This window comes from Glycine max, chromosome 1, assembly GCF_000004515.6.
Source record: "Glycine max cultivar Williams 82 chromosome 1, Glycine_max_v4.0, whole genome shotgun sequence".
NCBI classification, from domain to species: domain Eukaryota; kingdom Viridiplantae; phylum Streptophyta; class Magnoliopsida; order Fabales; family Fabaceae; genus Glycine; species Glycine max.
The window spans coordinates 976,894-992,811 of NC_016088.4; the positions used below are offsets into that span (position 1 = coordinate 976,894).

Genomic DNA, 15,918 nt, shown 5'->3' on the forward strand with positions numbered 1-15,918 from the left:
TACAATATGTAATATTAAGATTAGTATATTATATTAATAAATGATCTAAATATATGTAGTACATAAGATAGATATTTATTTTTATATAAACTAAAATTTATAATAAATAAATATTTTTTAGTTTGGAACACCTGTTCCTAAGTTTGTCTTGTTATACTTATAATTGAGTGAAAAAATATTAGGTTTGGAACACATCAAGCACTAAAGAAATCTAAAATTTTATTCCTAATATTAAAAAAGTGTGCTAAGATTATTTAAATTGATCCAAGTATTGAAACTCCTTAGTTAGGTTATTAGAGAGCACGTATTAGAGGTTTTGACAATAAATTTATATTTAAATCACTTATTTGTCACTGAAGCATATGGGTGAAAATAAGTTAGAACAAATATGTTTAAGTCTGACATTAATTATTTGAATTTAACTTATTGACATTTTTTAAAATCTAACTTACATATTTCATAATTTAATACCATGATAGATGTAAAAATAAGTGTGACAAGTTTTATAAAAATTTAATTTAATTTATTTATATAAACATATTTTTAAAACAATATAATATTTATATAACTTATTTAAAAGCAAAAATATTACATATAAAAAATGACTAAGATAAAAAAAATAATTAACTATAATTGAAGTTTCAATTTTATCAGAAGTAAAATTTAAGTTTTATAAAAATTTCTAGGAGCAAAGAACATTCTTAAAATAACATAAACATTTGCCACGAAGTTGTCACATGAATGTAACATGACTGTCATCTCAACACTCACAAGTTAATTTTATAGAATACCTGCAGGATTTCACGATTCAGTGTATGTTTGAAATTCCGTTTCATTACCTCCCAAACGTCCGTTCAAATCAAAAGATAACAAGGAGTATATTTTGCCAACTTTTGTTCAAGCTTGATCCAACGGAATTCCAAACATGCTCTCATTTATTTATTGTGTTGCTTTTAGTTGGCTAATTCATTACACTATCCTTCATGTATTAAGTCCCTCTCTTTTTTCTTTCTTTGAAAGCAATGAAATCGTTCCATTACTATTTCAGAAATTGATTTAACATAGGATACAACGATGACTAGAAGAAAAAAAAAAGGCATGAGTATTATTTTATTAGGAAATATGTAGGGCAGGGCAGAAATTTCTGGGGATGTGATATCATGATTTAGTGTTCTCCAATCCTTTAGTAGCCCTCATAAAGCATCTATGAATACATTCACTCAACAAATTGACTTAAGATAATCCACTTTCCAAAATGTCCTGGTAAATTTTCAATATGTAACACTTGAGGTGAGTCCTAAAAAATGCACTATAGATTAGAAGTCAAGTAATTCCTCAGCTGCTTTCGTAGGATCTTCCCAGTGGCAGACCTTGGTATCTTGTCAGTGAAGAACACTTTCCTAACCTTCTTATATGGAGCAACCTGCCACAGAAGAGTTACAAATGGCAAAAAGTCTTAAGTAGCTAAACAATAACATATTCAAATGGTAGCTAGCTGATGCAACACCTTGATCATGATGCATAAATGCTTCTGCAAAGTGGAAAAATCATTCCTATGGCTATAGACATTAGGGCATTGATTCAGGAGTCAATTTAGCACTTAAAGTTTGTCTTATTGGAACGAACCTGCTCAGCAACAAAATCCATAATATGCTTTGGAGACAGCACACTTCCAACCTTTCTGACCACAAATGCCACTGGGATCTCCCCAGTTTCTTCATCCATTGCACTGAAATGGGAAATGATTATGTACACAAAGAAACACATGTAGAAAAATGGATCATTCAAAAAAACTAATAAAGCCAACGAACAAGGTAGCTGCCACCTATAAATGCAGGCCACACATGCAGGACAAGTGGGAGCTATGGAACAAGGACACTCCTCTTGCTTGAGGTATCGGAGTGTTGAACATGTTTCTGACACTGACACCTACCCAAAACTCAAGACACATTTTTGCCACTCCTCATTGGAGTTCACTAAAAAGTTTATTGAGCTGACTATTCTATTGGTTCAAAGACTTGAGTTGATATCCCTATATGGATGGACACCTTAAGGACGCTAATATTATAAAAAAATATTTACATTGTTGAAATATTCAGAAAAATCAGTTTCAAATGTAATATAAAATACGCAGTATTAAAAAAATTATTGTTTAAGCTCATTATTATAAGATGAATATACAAGAATATATAAGCCTTAATTATCATTTTAGACCTTTTCTCAATTTGTTTATATTTTAACTTCATTTGATATATATGCAGGGTAGTGTAGGTGTCTATGTTTCATAGAGGGGATTTTCTTCTTGCATCCAACATTTTTTCCAATACACCCAACAATAAAAGGAAAAAATCAAAAATACCCTTACATATAACTTCATTATTTTAGGAATTATTAAATACTAGATTGGTGTGATGTATCACATAAATTCTCTGAAACAAAAAAAAAAAAAAACGCTCTAACCAACTGAGCTAATAAACCAATTATGTTAAAAAATAATTAACTACCACTAAAATTTCTAATGTATATTTAATACACATATAAGTTTACGTAATAAATTTTAATTAATTTTGATCTAATAATATTTTTTTACATATATAAATTTTAAATATAAGTTTACATATAGATTTAATAAAAAATTTATATGTGTTTTAAATGTATATTAAAAATTTTAGTATTATATATATCGACGTTAATTATTTTTTAACATAATTGATCTGTTAGCTCAATTGGTTAGAATGTATTAATAATGCAAAAGTCACGAGACTTGCTTGAACCATTAATTTTAAATTATTTTGTAAAATATAATTTTAACAATCCGTATGGGGCCATACGGATTACGGATTGGCCTTACGGAAGAAGTAAAAAAATGATAAAGTTGGAATTTTTAAAAATGTTGGATGTAGAAGAAATTTGTTGGGTATAGGAAGAATAACCCTTCATAGAGTTCATACTTACCGTGTAACAGCAACATCAACTACTTCAGGATGCAAAATTAACACAGCTTCTAAATCGGCAGGAGCAATCTGTAACAGATCATATGCCATATGTAAGAATACATGTGCAAGACAAATTGTGTAAACATAAATTATAATATAAAACAACATATCCACCCCGTGATTGAAAATCATGCAATATATAGAAAAATGTATTCGGAAAATACAACCCTAGCTCCTAAAAAGTAACCCTTTTTAAAACTAGAAATCAAAGAGCTTTACAACAAGTTTTGCAGTTTCTACTGAAAATATATATCAAAATCCACAATTTTTCATTCAGTATTTTAAAGTTTTTACTACATATTTCATGTCATTCTAAGTTGATTTAGATTATATTTGATCAACCCAATAAGCATTTCATGTGTTCCTCTGAACAACAGTTGTACTATGCCCACGCATTTGAAAATGGGAAGCTTTTGAAGTTATTTACCATGTAAATGAAATTTTTAAACAAATACTAGATGCTTGAGAAAAATATTCAGTCTGATATTAATAAGCATGGAAATCTATCTCAAAATACTGGTGATCTACTATCAGCAGCACCAATGTGCGCCAAATAAAGAAAGCCTATTGGTATTTGTTATACATTATTACATTTATAAGTACATAGTACAGGTATAGTTCCAAACAGAGTGCATTTTTGTCAACTTCTGAATGTATTTATTTGTTTGTCCAAGGGAGAACCCAACCCAACAGAGAGGAGGAGGGGAAAGGGGGTGGGGTTTGAACTTTGAACCTACTACAGACTCATTGCATCTCCCACAATACTACCATTAGAAAATTAAAATTATTAATCCAAAAATTAGATACCTGAAAGCCTTTGTATTTGATGATATCTTTCAAGCGGTCAGATATGTGTAAATACCCATCATGATCAAAATAAACAACATCTCCAGTATGTAACCAACCATCTTTATCAATTGTTGACATTGTAACTTCCTCATTATTCAAGTATCCTGAGAAATTAAGTAGAAAAATTCAAATTAACGTATTTCAATTGAAAAATCAATAAAATAGGAGCAGAGGAACACACACACCCCTCTAATATAGGAAAATTACAGAGACAAAAAGTCGCAGCAACAAACTTAACCAGTTTCCTTGAAGAGAAATTTAAATTCACAGTCTTAATCCAAACAACAAACTTAACCAGTTGCCTTGAAGAGAAATTTAAATTACAGAGACAAAAAGTCGCAGCAACAAACTTAATCCAAACAAACAGAAAATTTTTGGTAGCATTTTACTGGCAAGGACATGACAAGTATCTTAACTGAACAGGTGTCAATGGAAGCAACATCTGATTGTAATAATTAAAACAAGTAAATGTGTGTTTGGTTCAAGTTATTTTGAAGAAATAATAGCTTATTTTTATCAACTTTCAAAAAGCTTTTTGTAAAATAACTAATTATTTCTGAGAAATAAGTTGTTCCCAAACACCCACAAAAACTAAACTACTTGCTCCATTCATATATTTATAGCTAGAAATACTGTAACAGATAAGCTTATAATCACTCACTGGAAGAATACTAAACATAAATGGAGCTTCTCAGCCAAATTTTGGTGTAGATGAAATATAATAAACCGTGATATTGATTATTGTTGACAAATATTCTATACATGGAAATATGGTCAATTCTTTCTATTTTATATCAATTCAGGAAAACAGAGTTTTACCCGTCATAATTGAAGGCCCTCTCAACCGAAGCTCACCACTGCTGCCTGGGGGCAAAAATGCACCAGTATTCCAGTCTACCACTTTTGCCTCCATGTTTGGAGCCAATAACCCTATTGAAGAATAATTGCGAAACTTTTCAGTATTGAATCCACGTGTTCCTACTGCAGTTGACTCAGTCATTCCATAACCCTAGAAAGAAACAATCTTACAGTTGCACATTCTTAAAAATCTAGGGAAGCAACAATACCATAAACAAATAAAGTTCAATTTTAATGGTCCAGTAGTAGTTGTGATGTAAATATTAATGGCACAATAAGAGTATTTGTCAGTGGTATTTACATCCAACATGCTTTTTGCTTGTATCACTTTCAAACTAAACCGTAAAAGTTCATTCAAGTATTTCCAGTGTTTCTTTTCATTTACCACAATCTGGTATAACTTATTAAATGAAATGGCATCAGCATTCAGCTTATTACAACACACACACACACACACATATATGGTATTGACTCTAGTAATTATATGAATGCTGGCAGATGACTTGCATTCTTTGAATAACAGTATTTTACCTGTATAAAATCAACATTAGGGAAAGCTCGGATGAACTCATTAATAACTCCCATGCTCAAAGGTGCTGCACCGCTGGAGACTTGTACCAAACTCTGAAACTCACCGCCATTGACACCCTTTGCCCTCTTTATCAATGCTGTCAACATCGGCGGAACAACAGGAAAGTGTGTAACTTTATATTCATCAATTACCCTGACAACCTCATCAATGTCAAATTTCCTCATCACAACAACAGTAGAACCCAAAGACAGCAATCCCACAGCAAACAGCGACAAACCATACACATGAAACATCGGCAAAACAGCCAGATACACATTCCTCAAGCAAGAGCCTTCATATTGAGAAGCTTCAAACCTCACAAAAAGCTCAACCATAGCAACAAGATTCTTGTGGGACAGAACAACCCCTTTGCTCACACCAGTAGTCCCTGAAGAATACAGTATCCCAGCAGTGTCATCCTGCTTAATAACAGGTCTCTTAGGCAAATCAAAGTCACAAGAAATCAAATCACAAAAGCATGAAAAACAACCATCCTTCAAACCCTTCTCATTTTCTGGCACAGCAATAACAGAAATTCCCAATGGCTCAAGTTTCTTCTCATTTTCAGGCACAGTGAAAGCCAGACTCACACCACACTCACTAACCTGCCTGCGTATTTCATAGACACTACTAAGAGGATTCAAGGGTGTAACAATAGCACCTATATAGAGAACAGCCAAGAACACAATGGGATAGTAAATGGAATTAGGGAGAAGAAGCAGAACCACGTCACCTTGTGAAACACCCATTCTGTGAAGACCAGAAGCAACGGATTTTACCAAAGGTAGCAACTTTGGGTAGGAAATGGAACACCCAGATGAAGAATCAACGAGGGCCGAAACCCCATTGTGGCGGTGGGAAAAAATGAAGGAAACAAGGTCGAGAAAAGGGTCGTTGGGAAGGTCCACGGGGGCGTGTTTGCTGTGGTAAATTCCGGATTTTGGAGAGAACCAATGAGGGTGGTGTGTGAGGGGCATTTCGCAGTTTGCGTTTGTTGCCATGGATTTGATTGAGAGAACTGAGAAGGGCGCAAATGTGCAATGAAATGGAATTATGAAGAGTTAAAGCGGTCCACTAGAGTGAGTAGAGTCGGCTTGAGAGTGAAGCTAGTGTGTGTGTGTGTGTGGTGGGGGGACATCGGAACGTGGAAACTTGGGAACATTGTGCTCAGCAATTAGAATAATGGAATGAACGTTGGGTGTGAAAAAGAGCAGAAGCATAGAAATTCTTTTTGTGGATATCCAAATTTAATATGGCATTATGGCTAGTAAGTATCTCCTTTCCTTCACACGTGGAGTTTCAAAAAAAAAAAAACAATATATATATATATATATATATATATATATATATATATATAATGCATGACCTTTTTTTTCAACAAGGAATTCAAGATCTATTATCTTAATCTGCAACTATAATAAAACCAATATATCTATTTAGTTTACACATCTTTAAGATATTTTTATCATTTAATTAGAAAGATTTAATTATTCATTTGATCTTTAATTATCATTTGTATTTTTAATCCTTATAGTTTGAAAGTCATTTTTTTAGTTCTTATAGTTTATATTTTAATTTTTTTTAGTTCATGTAATTTGAAAGTTATTTTTTTAGTCATTATAATTTATATTTTAATTCTTTTATACCTCTTATAGTTTAAAAATAGTATTTTTAGTTCCTTATATTTTATATTATAATTTTCTTTTAGTCTTTACCATAGTAATATTATTCATTAGAATTAACTATAAAAATATTTATAAGTAATTCGTAACTAATTTATCGTAAGATAATTTATAATAAAAAGAATAGTTAATAATTTATAACTAATTTGTAACTATTTCATCTAACAATTATTCTTTTTTATATATAAAGTTAGAATTTACATAAGCATGGACTTCGTGCTTCAAACACATAGCAACCAACACTTATGCACTCAAATAATATAATATTTGGTCATATTATATCTTTTTGGATAAGTAACTTAATTTAGGATTTATAAATGAATTTAATAGTCATCTAGCATGTAAAACAATTTTATTTAATCATCCGATCATAATTTATCATTAATAAAACTTTTAAAATATTTATTTTAAAAATTAACAAACTTATCATACATAATTAATTATAATTAAATGACGATATAAAACTTTTTACATTATAAATATATAACTCATATTCTCTTATTAAATAAATACTTATCAGATCCCTCTAAAAAAAAGTACTTATCACATAAATATTTATGCATAAGTTATATCTATGTATGAAAGAATAAAATATTTTTACAAATTATTCTTTTTTTATACAGAACTTCATAAATTATTCTATAGAGCTCGTTGGTATTAACCGAAAATAACTTAAGTACATATTATAAATTGTTTTCATAAGCTTTCCTAAATACTTATAGCATAAGTCAAAATTAGATGTAAATAAACTCTTCCAATAGACCCTATATGCATAGCCTTCCGGTACATGGTGACACTATGCACCACACCACCTAGATGGGCACAACACATACCGTGTCACATGACATGGAAGGTTTGCGTGATTAGAATTATTTTTAATGGTTGCACAAGTTTAGTTCGCAGCATACTATTGCACCAAGGAGACATGTGCAGCTAATGTGATACATCTATGTTTGGTTACACATTCATTAGATAATTAATATGTTACTAATTTAGGGGAGAGATTATCATAATGGGAAAGGAATCATAATTTGAACAACGGCTAACATTTAAATTATGGGGTAACAAATTTAAGGCCGTAGAGCACAATTATACTATAATGTACCCCTAAAGAATTATAGACACTATCATAATTCATAAGCTCCCTTGCCCAAAAATAGATAAATATAATAAGTAAATGCAATTGAATCTTAAGCCCTTTCTATAAGATGTTTTTCATTGAGACAATATTTTATATATCCTCACTCCCTTTTAATTTCAAACCTAATCTAAACTCTGACTTTCACCGAGGCAAATTCGTGAGTTAAAAATGCACCCTAAAAAATGAACGTATGAAAACAAGGCTAATGTCTAGTCTGCCACTGATTTTTATTGTCAAGGAAGATAATCATTATTCATGAATTGATAGTAAAAACAGTATTAGTGGAATGATTTCTTTTTCTCTCCACATTATATTATATTTCTAAAACCACCGAAGACCACTCCGAGGATTGCATAAATTGAATCACTTTCATAATAGCAATATTCAAGGCAATCACCCTATTAATCAAAACAAATCAATTTGGCAAACATAAAAACCTCTCTAGCAGCTTGATCAAGTAAAATCCTGCCTACTTTAGCCACCGCATATTTAGAAGAATCCAAAGCATTTACATGTAAGGAAAAAATAAACATTTACATTTGCGATGGATAGATAAAAATAAAAAAAACATATCTAAGTTGATTGAAACACTAAATTTTTGGTAAGGGGTCTCAAGCAACATGGTTAATTGATATGCACTGGTTCAAGAAGGCTCAACTTAGTATTGATAAACATAATGGGGTGGGGATGGAGGATGGTATTGGTAGTAATAACTTGGTGGTGAAGTTTGATACTCACTATATTGAGGTGGAGATGGTTCATGGATATGATGGGGTGGGGATGGTTGTTGCACATGATGTGGTGGAGATGGTGAACTAGGCTCACTTGGTTGGGAATCAGCTACATTAGTTTGGTGATTATCTACTCTGACTTCAACCAATTCGTCGTCTACCTCAAATGACCTGAAGATTGGGTGCAAGTAAGCATCAGCCAAATAAGCCTCTATGTTCAAGTCAGGTTCTGTGCTCTTCTCTAATAAATCCTTTGACATTGCTTCCTGAATAGTTAAGAGAAAGAGAAATCAGTTTCCAATACAATACAATCATAAACTATGAACAATATCACATAACATGTAGCCACCTCCAATAATAAACAAAAGGAAGTTAAGTTTAGAGAAAACTACACTATTCCAAGGGTTTGGTACCCCTTCCTAGTTGGCAATTTGTAATATTGGCCTATTGCATGGTGCATATCTTACCTCAAGAGGGTACTTCCTAAATGCTGGCTCAAAACGTCTCTGGCAGAACTTGTGGAATGCAAATGTCAATATTGGTAATATGACGAGTAAAGGTGTGGATTTAGCTGCCTTTTTGGTGCTAAGAAGACCCAACAGAAGAAGCTGGGATATTAGCAAGCTTGCGATAATGCGGCTGTGAACAAGTGGCCAAAATGCAGCAGCACTTTCATACTGTTGGTTGTAGACATTGATTATCTGCATAATTAAGCATCATAACAAAATATATTTAGACTACACATCACACACGCCATCCTGTATCATTGCATTTTCAGACAAAAGTGTTACAAGCTCATGAGCAGTGTTCCCTCATGCAGATGCAGCATACATGTTGAAAAAATTAGGTAAAGTTAACATTATGATTATTTTCATGGACAAAAAATAACAGCTATTGCTTTTATCTCATTGTTATTCCTGCTATGGTTTGGAAATATCTGAGACTTCCAAAATCCTAGAAATCTTGAAGCTACCATGTTTGTAAACCCTACTTAGCAAAAGACGCATGTTTTAAGATCAGACTAGCAGAGACACTGACCTGATGACGGTAAACCAAATATGCAAAGGCAAAGAAGACTAGTACGAAGGGAAGAAGGATTGGTGTCACCACAGCATACACAATTCCAAGAAGGAAGTATAGTTGAAGACTTGGAATAGTCTCTGGAAAGTCCACACTCCCAGGGTCCATGGCCTTCCCTCTATCTCTTTCGGTTTTAACTAAGAACATGTTTTTGAGATGGTATATAACCAATGGCTTTAATCTGAGAATCTCACCAGCAATTCCAGCCCATCCATCAACCATTATGTATGTCATAAAGAAGGTAGCCTTCATTGGAATGGAAACTCCAATCGTTCTAGGAATCCTATAGCCAATAATAAAATTCACAAAGACCAATCAAGTGGAAAGTAAAAATGAGTTTTTTAACTAGAGAGAAAAAAAAAATCCTGAGACAATGAAAAAGAACAGAAAAGATTTACCAAATACAGTGTAAAATTCAATAAAGTCGCAAAAAGGTTATAGTATTTATTGCATTAAATATATGAAACTGCAAGGTTGATTCAAGAATAGAGCAAATCTAAACACAATATATAGCCAGTCAGTCACTGCTTTAACTCAGAACTTCTTAATTAAAGACATACTGAGTAGGTGACTGGTGAAGGAAAGCATGCAGTTGCTGAAATGCAGTCCCAGTCACTATGCTTCCCAAGAAAACATTCACCAGCATAAAATAATAATATTTTGCTGCTGTCTTCCGCTCAAGTGTTGACAATGCAATATATCCCTCAATTTTTGACATGATCATTAGAACTGTGGGTAGAATGTACAAAAATATTTTAAGGGCCAAACCAGGAAGAAAACCTTGTAGAAAGGACTTGATGAATTTCCTGCCAAAAGCCAAAAATCCTTTGTGAGGCTAAGTATAAGACATGAGACTAAAAGAAGCAGGTAAGTAGTCAACTCCAAGCATGAGTACAACTTTATTAAGCCAATAACTTACAATTCAAGAACAATATTCATCAGTTTCTAGAGTAATTACTTTCTCTATTATATATTCAAAAACAAATTTAAGTTAACTTACAATTCTATAACTGGTCTGAGGAAAGGAGCAACTCTTTCAAGACCCTCCAAATTGGCAAGAGATTGCACAAAAGCAATGGGAATCATGTAGAAGAATACCAAGGCAAACACAGACAATGATATTATAAGCTTTCGAATGTTTAAAGAAACAAATGGTATGGCCAAGTTCTGCCAATATACGTCACGTGGCTCTGGGGCCCAATCAGTCAGCCAGAGTGTAGGATTCTTGCTTTGTTGGGTTTGCGCACAAACTGATGCTCCCCATCGGGATTTGAATGAAAGAAAAGCAACTGGCAAAATAGATTTGGGATCTTTTATAATTTTCTGACGTTCCATTGTCATCTGTATAAGATAAGCAACATAGCTATATATTAAAGTACCTCAACCGAAATAATTGAAGCAAATGTATTAGCTTAAGGACACGGAAAATTGCCTAACAAAATTTCAACAAAAAAAGGAAATAACTGTAAAAAGGAAGCATGCTGCAGAAAAGAGAAACAAACATGACTTACCATCGTATCAAGTTCCTTAATTGAATGTTTGTAGTACTCGATAGCATCAACTTTCCCACCCCAAAATCCTAAAAATCCATTCTTAAAACAAGAAGATAACAATGTCAGAGCCAGGGTCCAAACAGATTGTTTTTAAGTCACATATTGTACTGTTTGCATTCCTAGCAATTACATACCTTGACAGTTGGCCTCTTGTCAGGATGTCTCTCAAACTTAAGCTGGTAATAGTCCAGCCAATTTTGGAGTCTATCTCTTCTTTTTGCAAATTTAGCAAATTTATTTGCATTGTAGACAGCCTGAAAAATGCATACATAACAATATGAATATGATTTAATGTAAAGAAATGTTCTGCTGAATTAACATAAATCTACATTAACACCATGTATAAATTCAGATCATTTAATCTTTAATAAACTTCCCCAATCAAGACTATAATAAAAATTATTACCTGGTGTCCTATATAATGTTCTGGGTGGTTTGTTTGAAAGAAGCTATCCACGGTATCTGATATTGTATGGCCAGACATATGAGGGATATTCCTGACAACTACCTGCAAAAAGCACACAAACCCTGAGGATTTGAAAAGATGGCTCGAAGGAAATTAGAAGGGGAAATCAGCATTCATAGGAATGACGATCCAAACTGAAAGGTTTTCTAAAACCATTACGTCTTTGCTATAAGAGTTTAATATTTGATCTAAGATAATGTTTAAGCATCAGTCCCACCGCCATATCTTACATCTCCACTGGAGTTCCAAGGCCCCTTTATACAAGTATTCAGGCAAATAATAACAACAGTATTCAGGCACTGAACTGTAGAAGTCTGGATTCAACTTTTGTTTTATCAAATTCTTTCTCACCAAAAAGCCATGATGCCTTATAAAAAATCGTAAAAATGAAGAAAGCATCAAGGTTGGGAAACTACGTAAATAGATGGTGTAAATACTACATTGAAATAAAAAGTGAATGGAACTCTAGCTGAATAAAAAAGCCTTGCGATTTTATGTCTGTTCCATTCAATTGTGTTACCCTAAAAAGATTAAAAATAAAAAAGCCATCAAAAGACACCCAAACCCAATTTTTTCCCTGACAGGGAAGCACTGCCCAACTGTTTGAGAGCATAATCCTTAAAATAAAAATAATACAAATTATTTAGTATTACATGGCCAAATAAGAGAAGATTTTGGCTCAGTAAATTGCATTTTTACTGGAAATTTTTAAATACATATGATGGCACAAAAAACATAAAAAGTTGTTTTTGAATATTGAATGAGAATCTTTGATGGCATTTATGCAGTTTGGTATAAGACACAAAGCCAGTCCTGATCCATAAGTGGTAGCTAGAGTTATACAGGCCCAATGAGGGACTCAGGAAATAAGAGCAGTTTTATTTACACATGAACACACACAAAAACACAGTAACAACACTTCAGTGCAATTGAGAAAATGGTGAGGAGCTCAAGAAATGAATTATAGCAATAGGAAACAATCTTAATTTTATTATGTTCTATTAAAAATGAATTAACACTTTCAACTTACTGCGAATTGGTCCACACGCCTCCGCTGTGAGGCCAAGAAATGCAATCTCATTGATGCGATATGATCATATTCTTTGTACAGCAGAAAACAAATCCATATTGTGAACAGGTATTCCAATGCTATGTGAACAAAAAATCTGAAATTTACAATAAAGCTGTTACCTGTTAGCCAACTAACAGAGATTATAACACAAACATAGTATCATGAAAATGTAATGTAGGTTGTAATAAACATAAAAATAAAAATGATAAGGTTTAACCAAAACAAGAGAGAGAGAGAGATGAAGGGAAAATATATAAATAGTATATACTAGATATCAGGCATTGGATATGATTTTTTTTTCTTAAAACCTTGTTGGGTGAGGTTCCCTGACATTAATTTACTAGATATTCCAAAATTTTGTTATATCTATCTTGCTTTAGTAGTATATGTTTAAAAGTGAACTCTTTGAAGAAACAAAACTAATACTATGCAGCTAGATTTGTCTGAAGTCTGTTTTGAAACTTAGATCATAGTAGTTCAGCTTTACAAATTAATTGGGACAATAAATAGTACTACACCATGTTTGATTGATATCTTGTGTTTTCTTGGAGATATATGTAAAACAACTTCCTTAGATGCATAATCAGGCAACATAAGAAACTGTCAATTATATTCAAAAACTTGTTTAGTAGAATAATTATATTTTCACAAATCATCACACTAAGTCTTCTACTTTACTGTCACCTCACCCCATATATCTTATGACTGTGACAAAGTAAGATATGCTTCGATTATATTTTCCTAATAAAATTCTAATCAATGAGTTACTATTAGTTCATGCCAAGAGAAGGAAGCATCAAACTTGGATCCCAAGATAAGCATTACTTCAGAAAGCACGTTCTGAATTATTTATTTCTCGTTTTAGAATAAAAGGAAAACACAATTGTACCTTATAGACTTAGGTGGAACATTTGATATTGACAGTTTATCAATATCACTCACTACCAATTCCTTTTTTAGGAAAAATAATGTCCCACTTGATACGTTGACTGGTATAAGTACAAGGAGTGCCACAAGTGTGATTGGAACAAAAATATTTAAGCTGAAAATAAGATAAAAATTAGTCAGAATGCTAATAACACAACAAAATAATTTCAACATTAACATTAAGTTGAAAAAAGAGACGCTTCTTTCTCTTAATTTTCATGATCTAAAAGTCATGCCACGTAAAGTTCAAATCACACGATGGTATAAAATATGAATATATGATAGACATAAAAGGTGCATCCCTCACATGTAACACAAAAAAGTTAACAGAAAACAGAAATAGAGAGAGAGTAAAAGGAGAAGTGGAAAACGTAGCAACATGGATTACACCCCATAAGGTGAAGCTTCCACGGAATGGCTTTAACAAAAGCTGGCAAAACCAAAAAGAAAGTTGAAAACCACACGGCATAACTCGAGAATCTCTTTGATAATCAAACACATAGAATAGAATAGAAATACAAATACAACCACAGAATGCTTAAAATTTTGAGAATTAGAACAATTTTCCAACCATGGCGGCCCTGCAACAATGCAACACACCGATTATACGACAAACAAAATCACAATTCCCAGAAACACAGCCGCAAGATAATTCTCTCCCTTTTTTTTCAAATGATTAAATTAATTGTGAAAAAAATAGCAAATGTGACTAAAGTTAAAATCTTGTATGCTAAAATAATACAAAAGGAACAATTTTGCAAACATGGTCGCCGCATAATAATCCATCACATCAATCATACAAAAGTCACAATTCCCAGAATTCATTATATTAAAAGCAACCCTACAGAATATGCCTAAAAATAAAATCTTTTGATACATAAGATAAAAATATGGTAATTTTATTATGAGTTGAGCAGAAAACTGCAGGAGCTAGTTGAAAACAAACACAACAAGGGAGTCAACCATATATAGAGAGTGGTGTTTCAATGTTTCATGTTTTGAAGAAAAAAAAGTGAAAGTTGATGTGAAGGGTGTAAAAGGAGAGAAAGGTACCCGAGAGTATAGATTCTAAGGAAAGCAGCAGAGTCAAGGCCAGCATGGCTAATAATCTCAGACTCACTCATTCTGAGAGCTTGTGGCATCCAGTTCAGGAAAGTGAGGTAAGTTCTGAAATTGAGGTTCACAAATTTTCCCACAAAATTCCCACCAGACCTCCTTGGACTGCTTCTATCTCCACTGATATACCACTTTGGAAAGTAGATTCTATCATTGATGGGTTGGATTCTCAGAAGAGCAAAAGCCAGCAAGAAGGCAAAGGCTGAGAGAATGTTGATGGCAGCTGAGACCCCAATGTCTGCAAGGGTTGCCATTGCAGAAACCACAAGAGAGAGAGTCTAGGGAGAGAAAGGGTGTGTGAGAGAGAGAAAAGATGGGGTGTTGAGGAAGAGAATTGGATAGAAGAATGAGAAGGGAAAGAATAATAACTGATTCTTGGTAACTCCCAATTCTTTAATGCAGGATGGAAAAAAAAACTGGGTTCTTTGCTGTTGTTTGACTTTATTCAGCATCAATTAATAAACTTTATTCAAAAAATTAAAAATATTAGAGGAGGGTTTTGTTTGATTGTGATGAGTAAGAGAGCACTTTGCAAGTGGGATGGAGTGGGGCATGTGCTAATAGGAACGGATTAGCATTTAACAGTGTGGCATGTTCTGTTTTTTAAGGATTTCAATGTTTGGTTTGGGGTGTGTTACCTCACATACATAGGACTGGTGGTTTTCTGTTATTTTCTGTCAATCTATCATTCTGTTGTCTTGTTTTTGTGATTGTCTTTCTATGTCTATGTCTCTATGATCATATGCATCATGGTGTCACGCAAATCAGATAAAATTGAAAAAGGCATAAAAAAAAGGAAATTTAATTAAAGGGACTAATCTTTCTTTACCAAAAAAAAGTAATAATCTTTTTGCTTTGCTTCTTACTTTAATCTAC

The 15,918-nt window shown here is 32.8% G+C and overlaps 2 protein-coding genes across 2 annotated transcripts; both read right to left on the minus strand.

The window, feature by feature from the left end:
- Nucleotides 1-1,164: 1,164 nt before the first annotated feature.
- Nucleotides 1,165-6,489, minus strand: LOC100804808 (4-coumarate--CoA ligase-like 6). The gene is made up of 6 exons (XM_003517601.5): nucleotides 5,235-6,489; nucleotides 4,665-4,854; nucleotides 3,804-3,949; nucleotides 2,956-3,023; nucleotides 1,627-1,729; nucleotides 1,165-1,423 (listed from the first exon to the last, which is right to left on the minus strand). Exons 1-6 carry the CDS (start codon nucleotides 6,273-6,275, stop codon nucleotides 1,310-1,312), a joined length of 1,662 nt encoding a protein of 553 aa, XP_003517649.2. The 5' UTR covers nucleotides 6,276-6,489; the 3' UTR covers nucleotides 1,165-1,309.
- Nucleotides 6,490-8,446: 1,957 nt separating this feature from the next.
- LOC100820282 (CSC1-like protein At1g32090) lies at nucleotides 8,447-15,499 on the minus strand. Its single transcript, XM_003516799.4, has 11 exons — nucleotides 14,980-15,499; nucleotides 13,889-14,041; nucleotides 12,958-13,093; nucleotides 11,868-11,969; nucleotides 11,596-11,715; nucleotides 11,420-11,500; nucleotides 10,909-11,249; nucleotides 10,469-10,714; nucleotides 9,867-10,191; nucleotides 9,296-9,529; nucleotides 8,447-9,094 (listed from the first exon to the last, which is right to left on the minus strand). Exons 1-11 carry the CDS (start codon nucleotides 15,294-15,296, stop codon nucleotides 8,756-8,758), a joined length of 2,394 nt encoding a protein of 797 aa, XP_003516847.1. The 5' UTR covers nucleotides 15,297-15,499; the 3' UTR covers nucleotides 8,447-8,755.
- Between the last annotated feature and the right edge of the window lie 419 nt (nucleotides 15,500-15,918).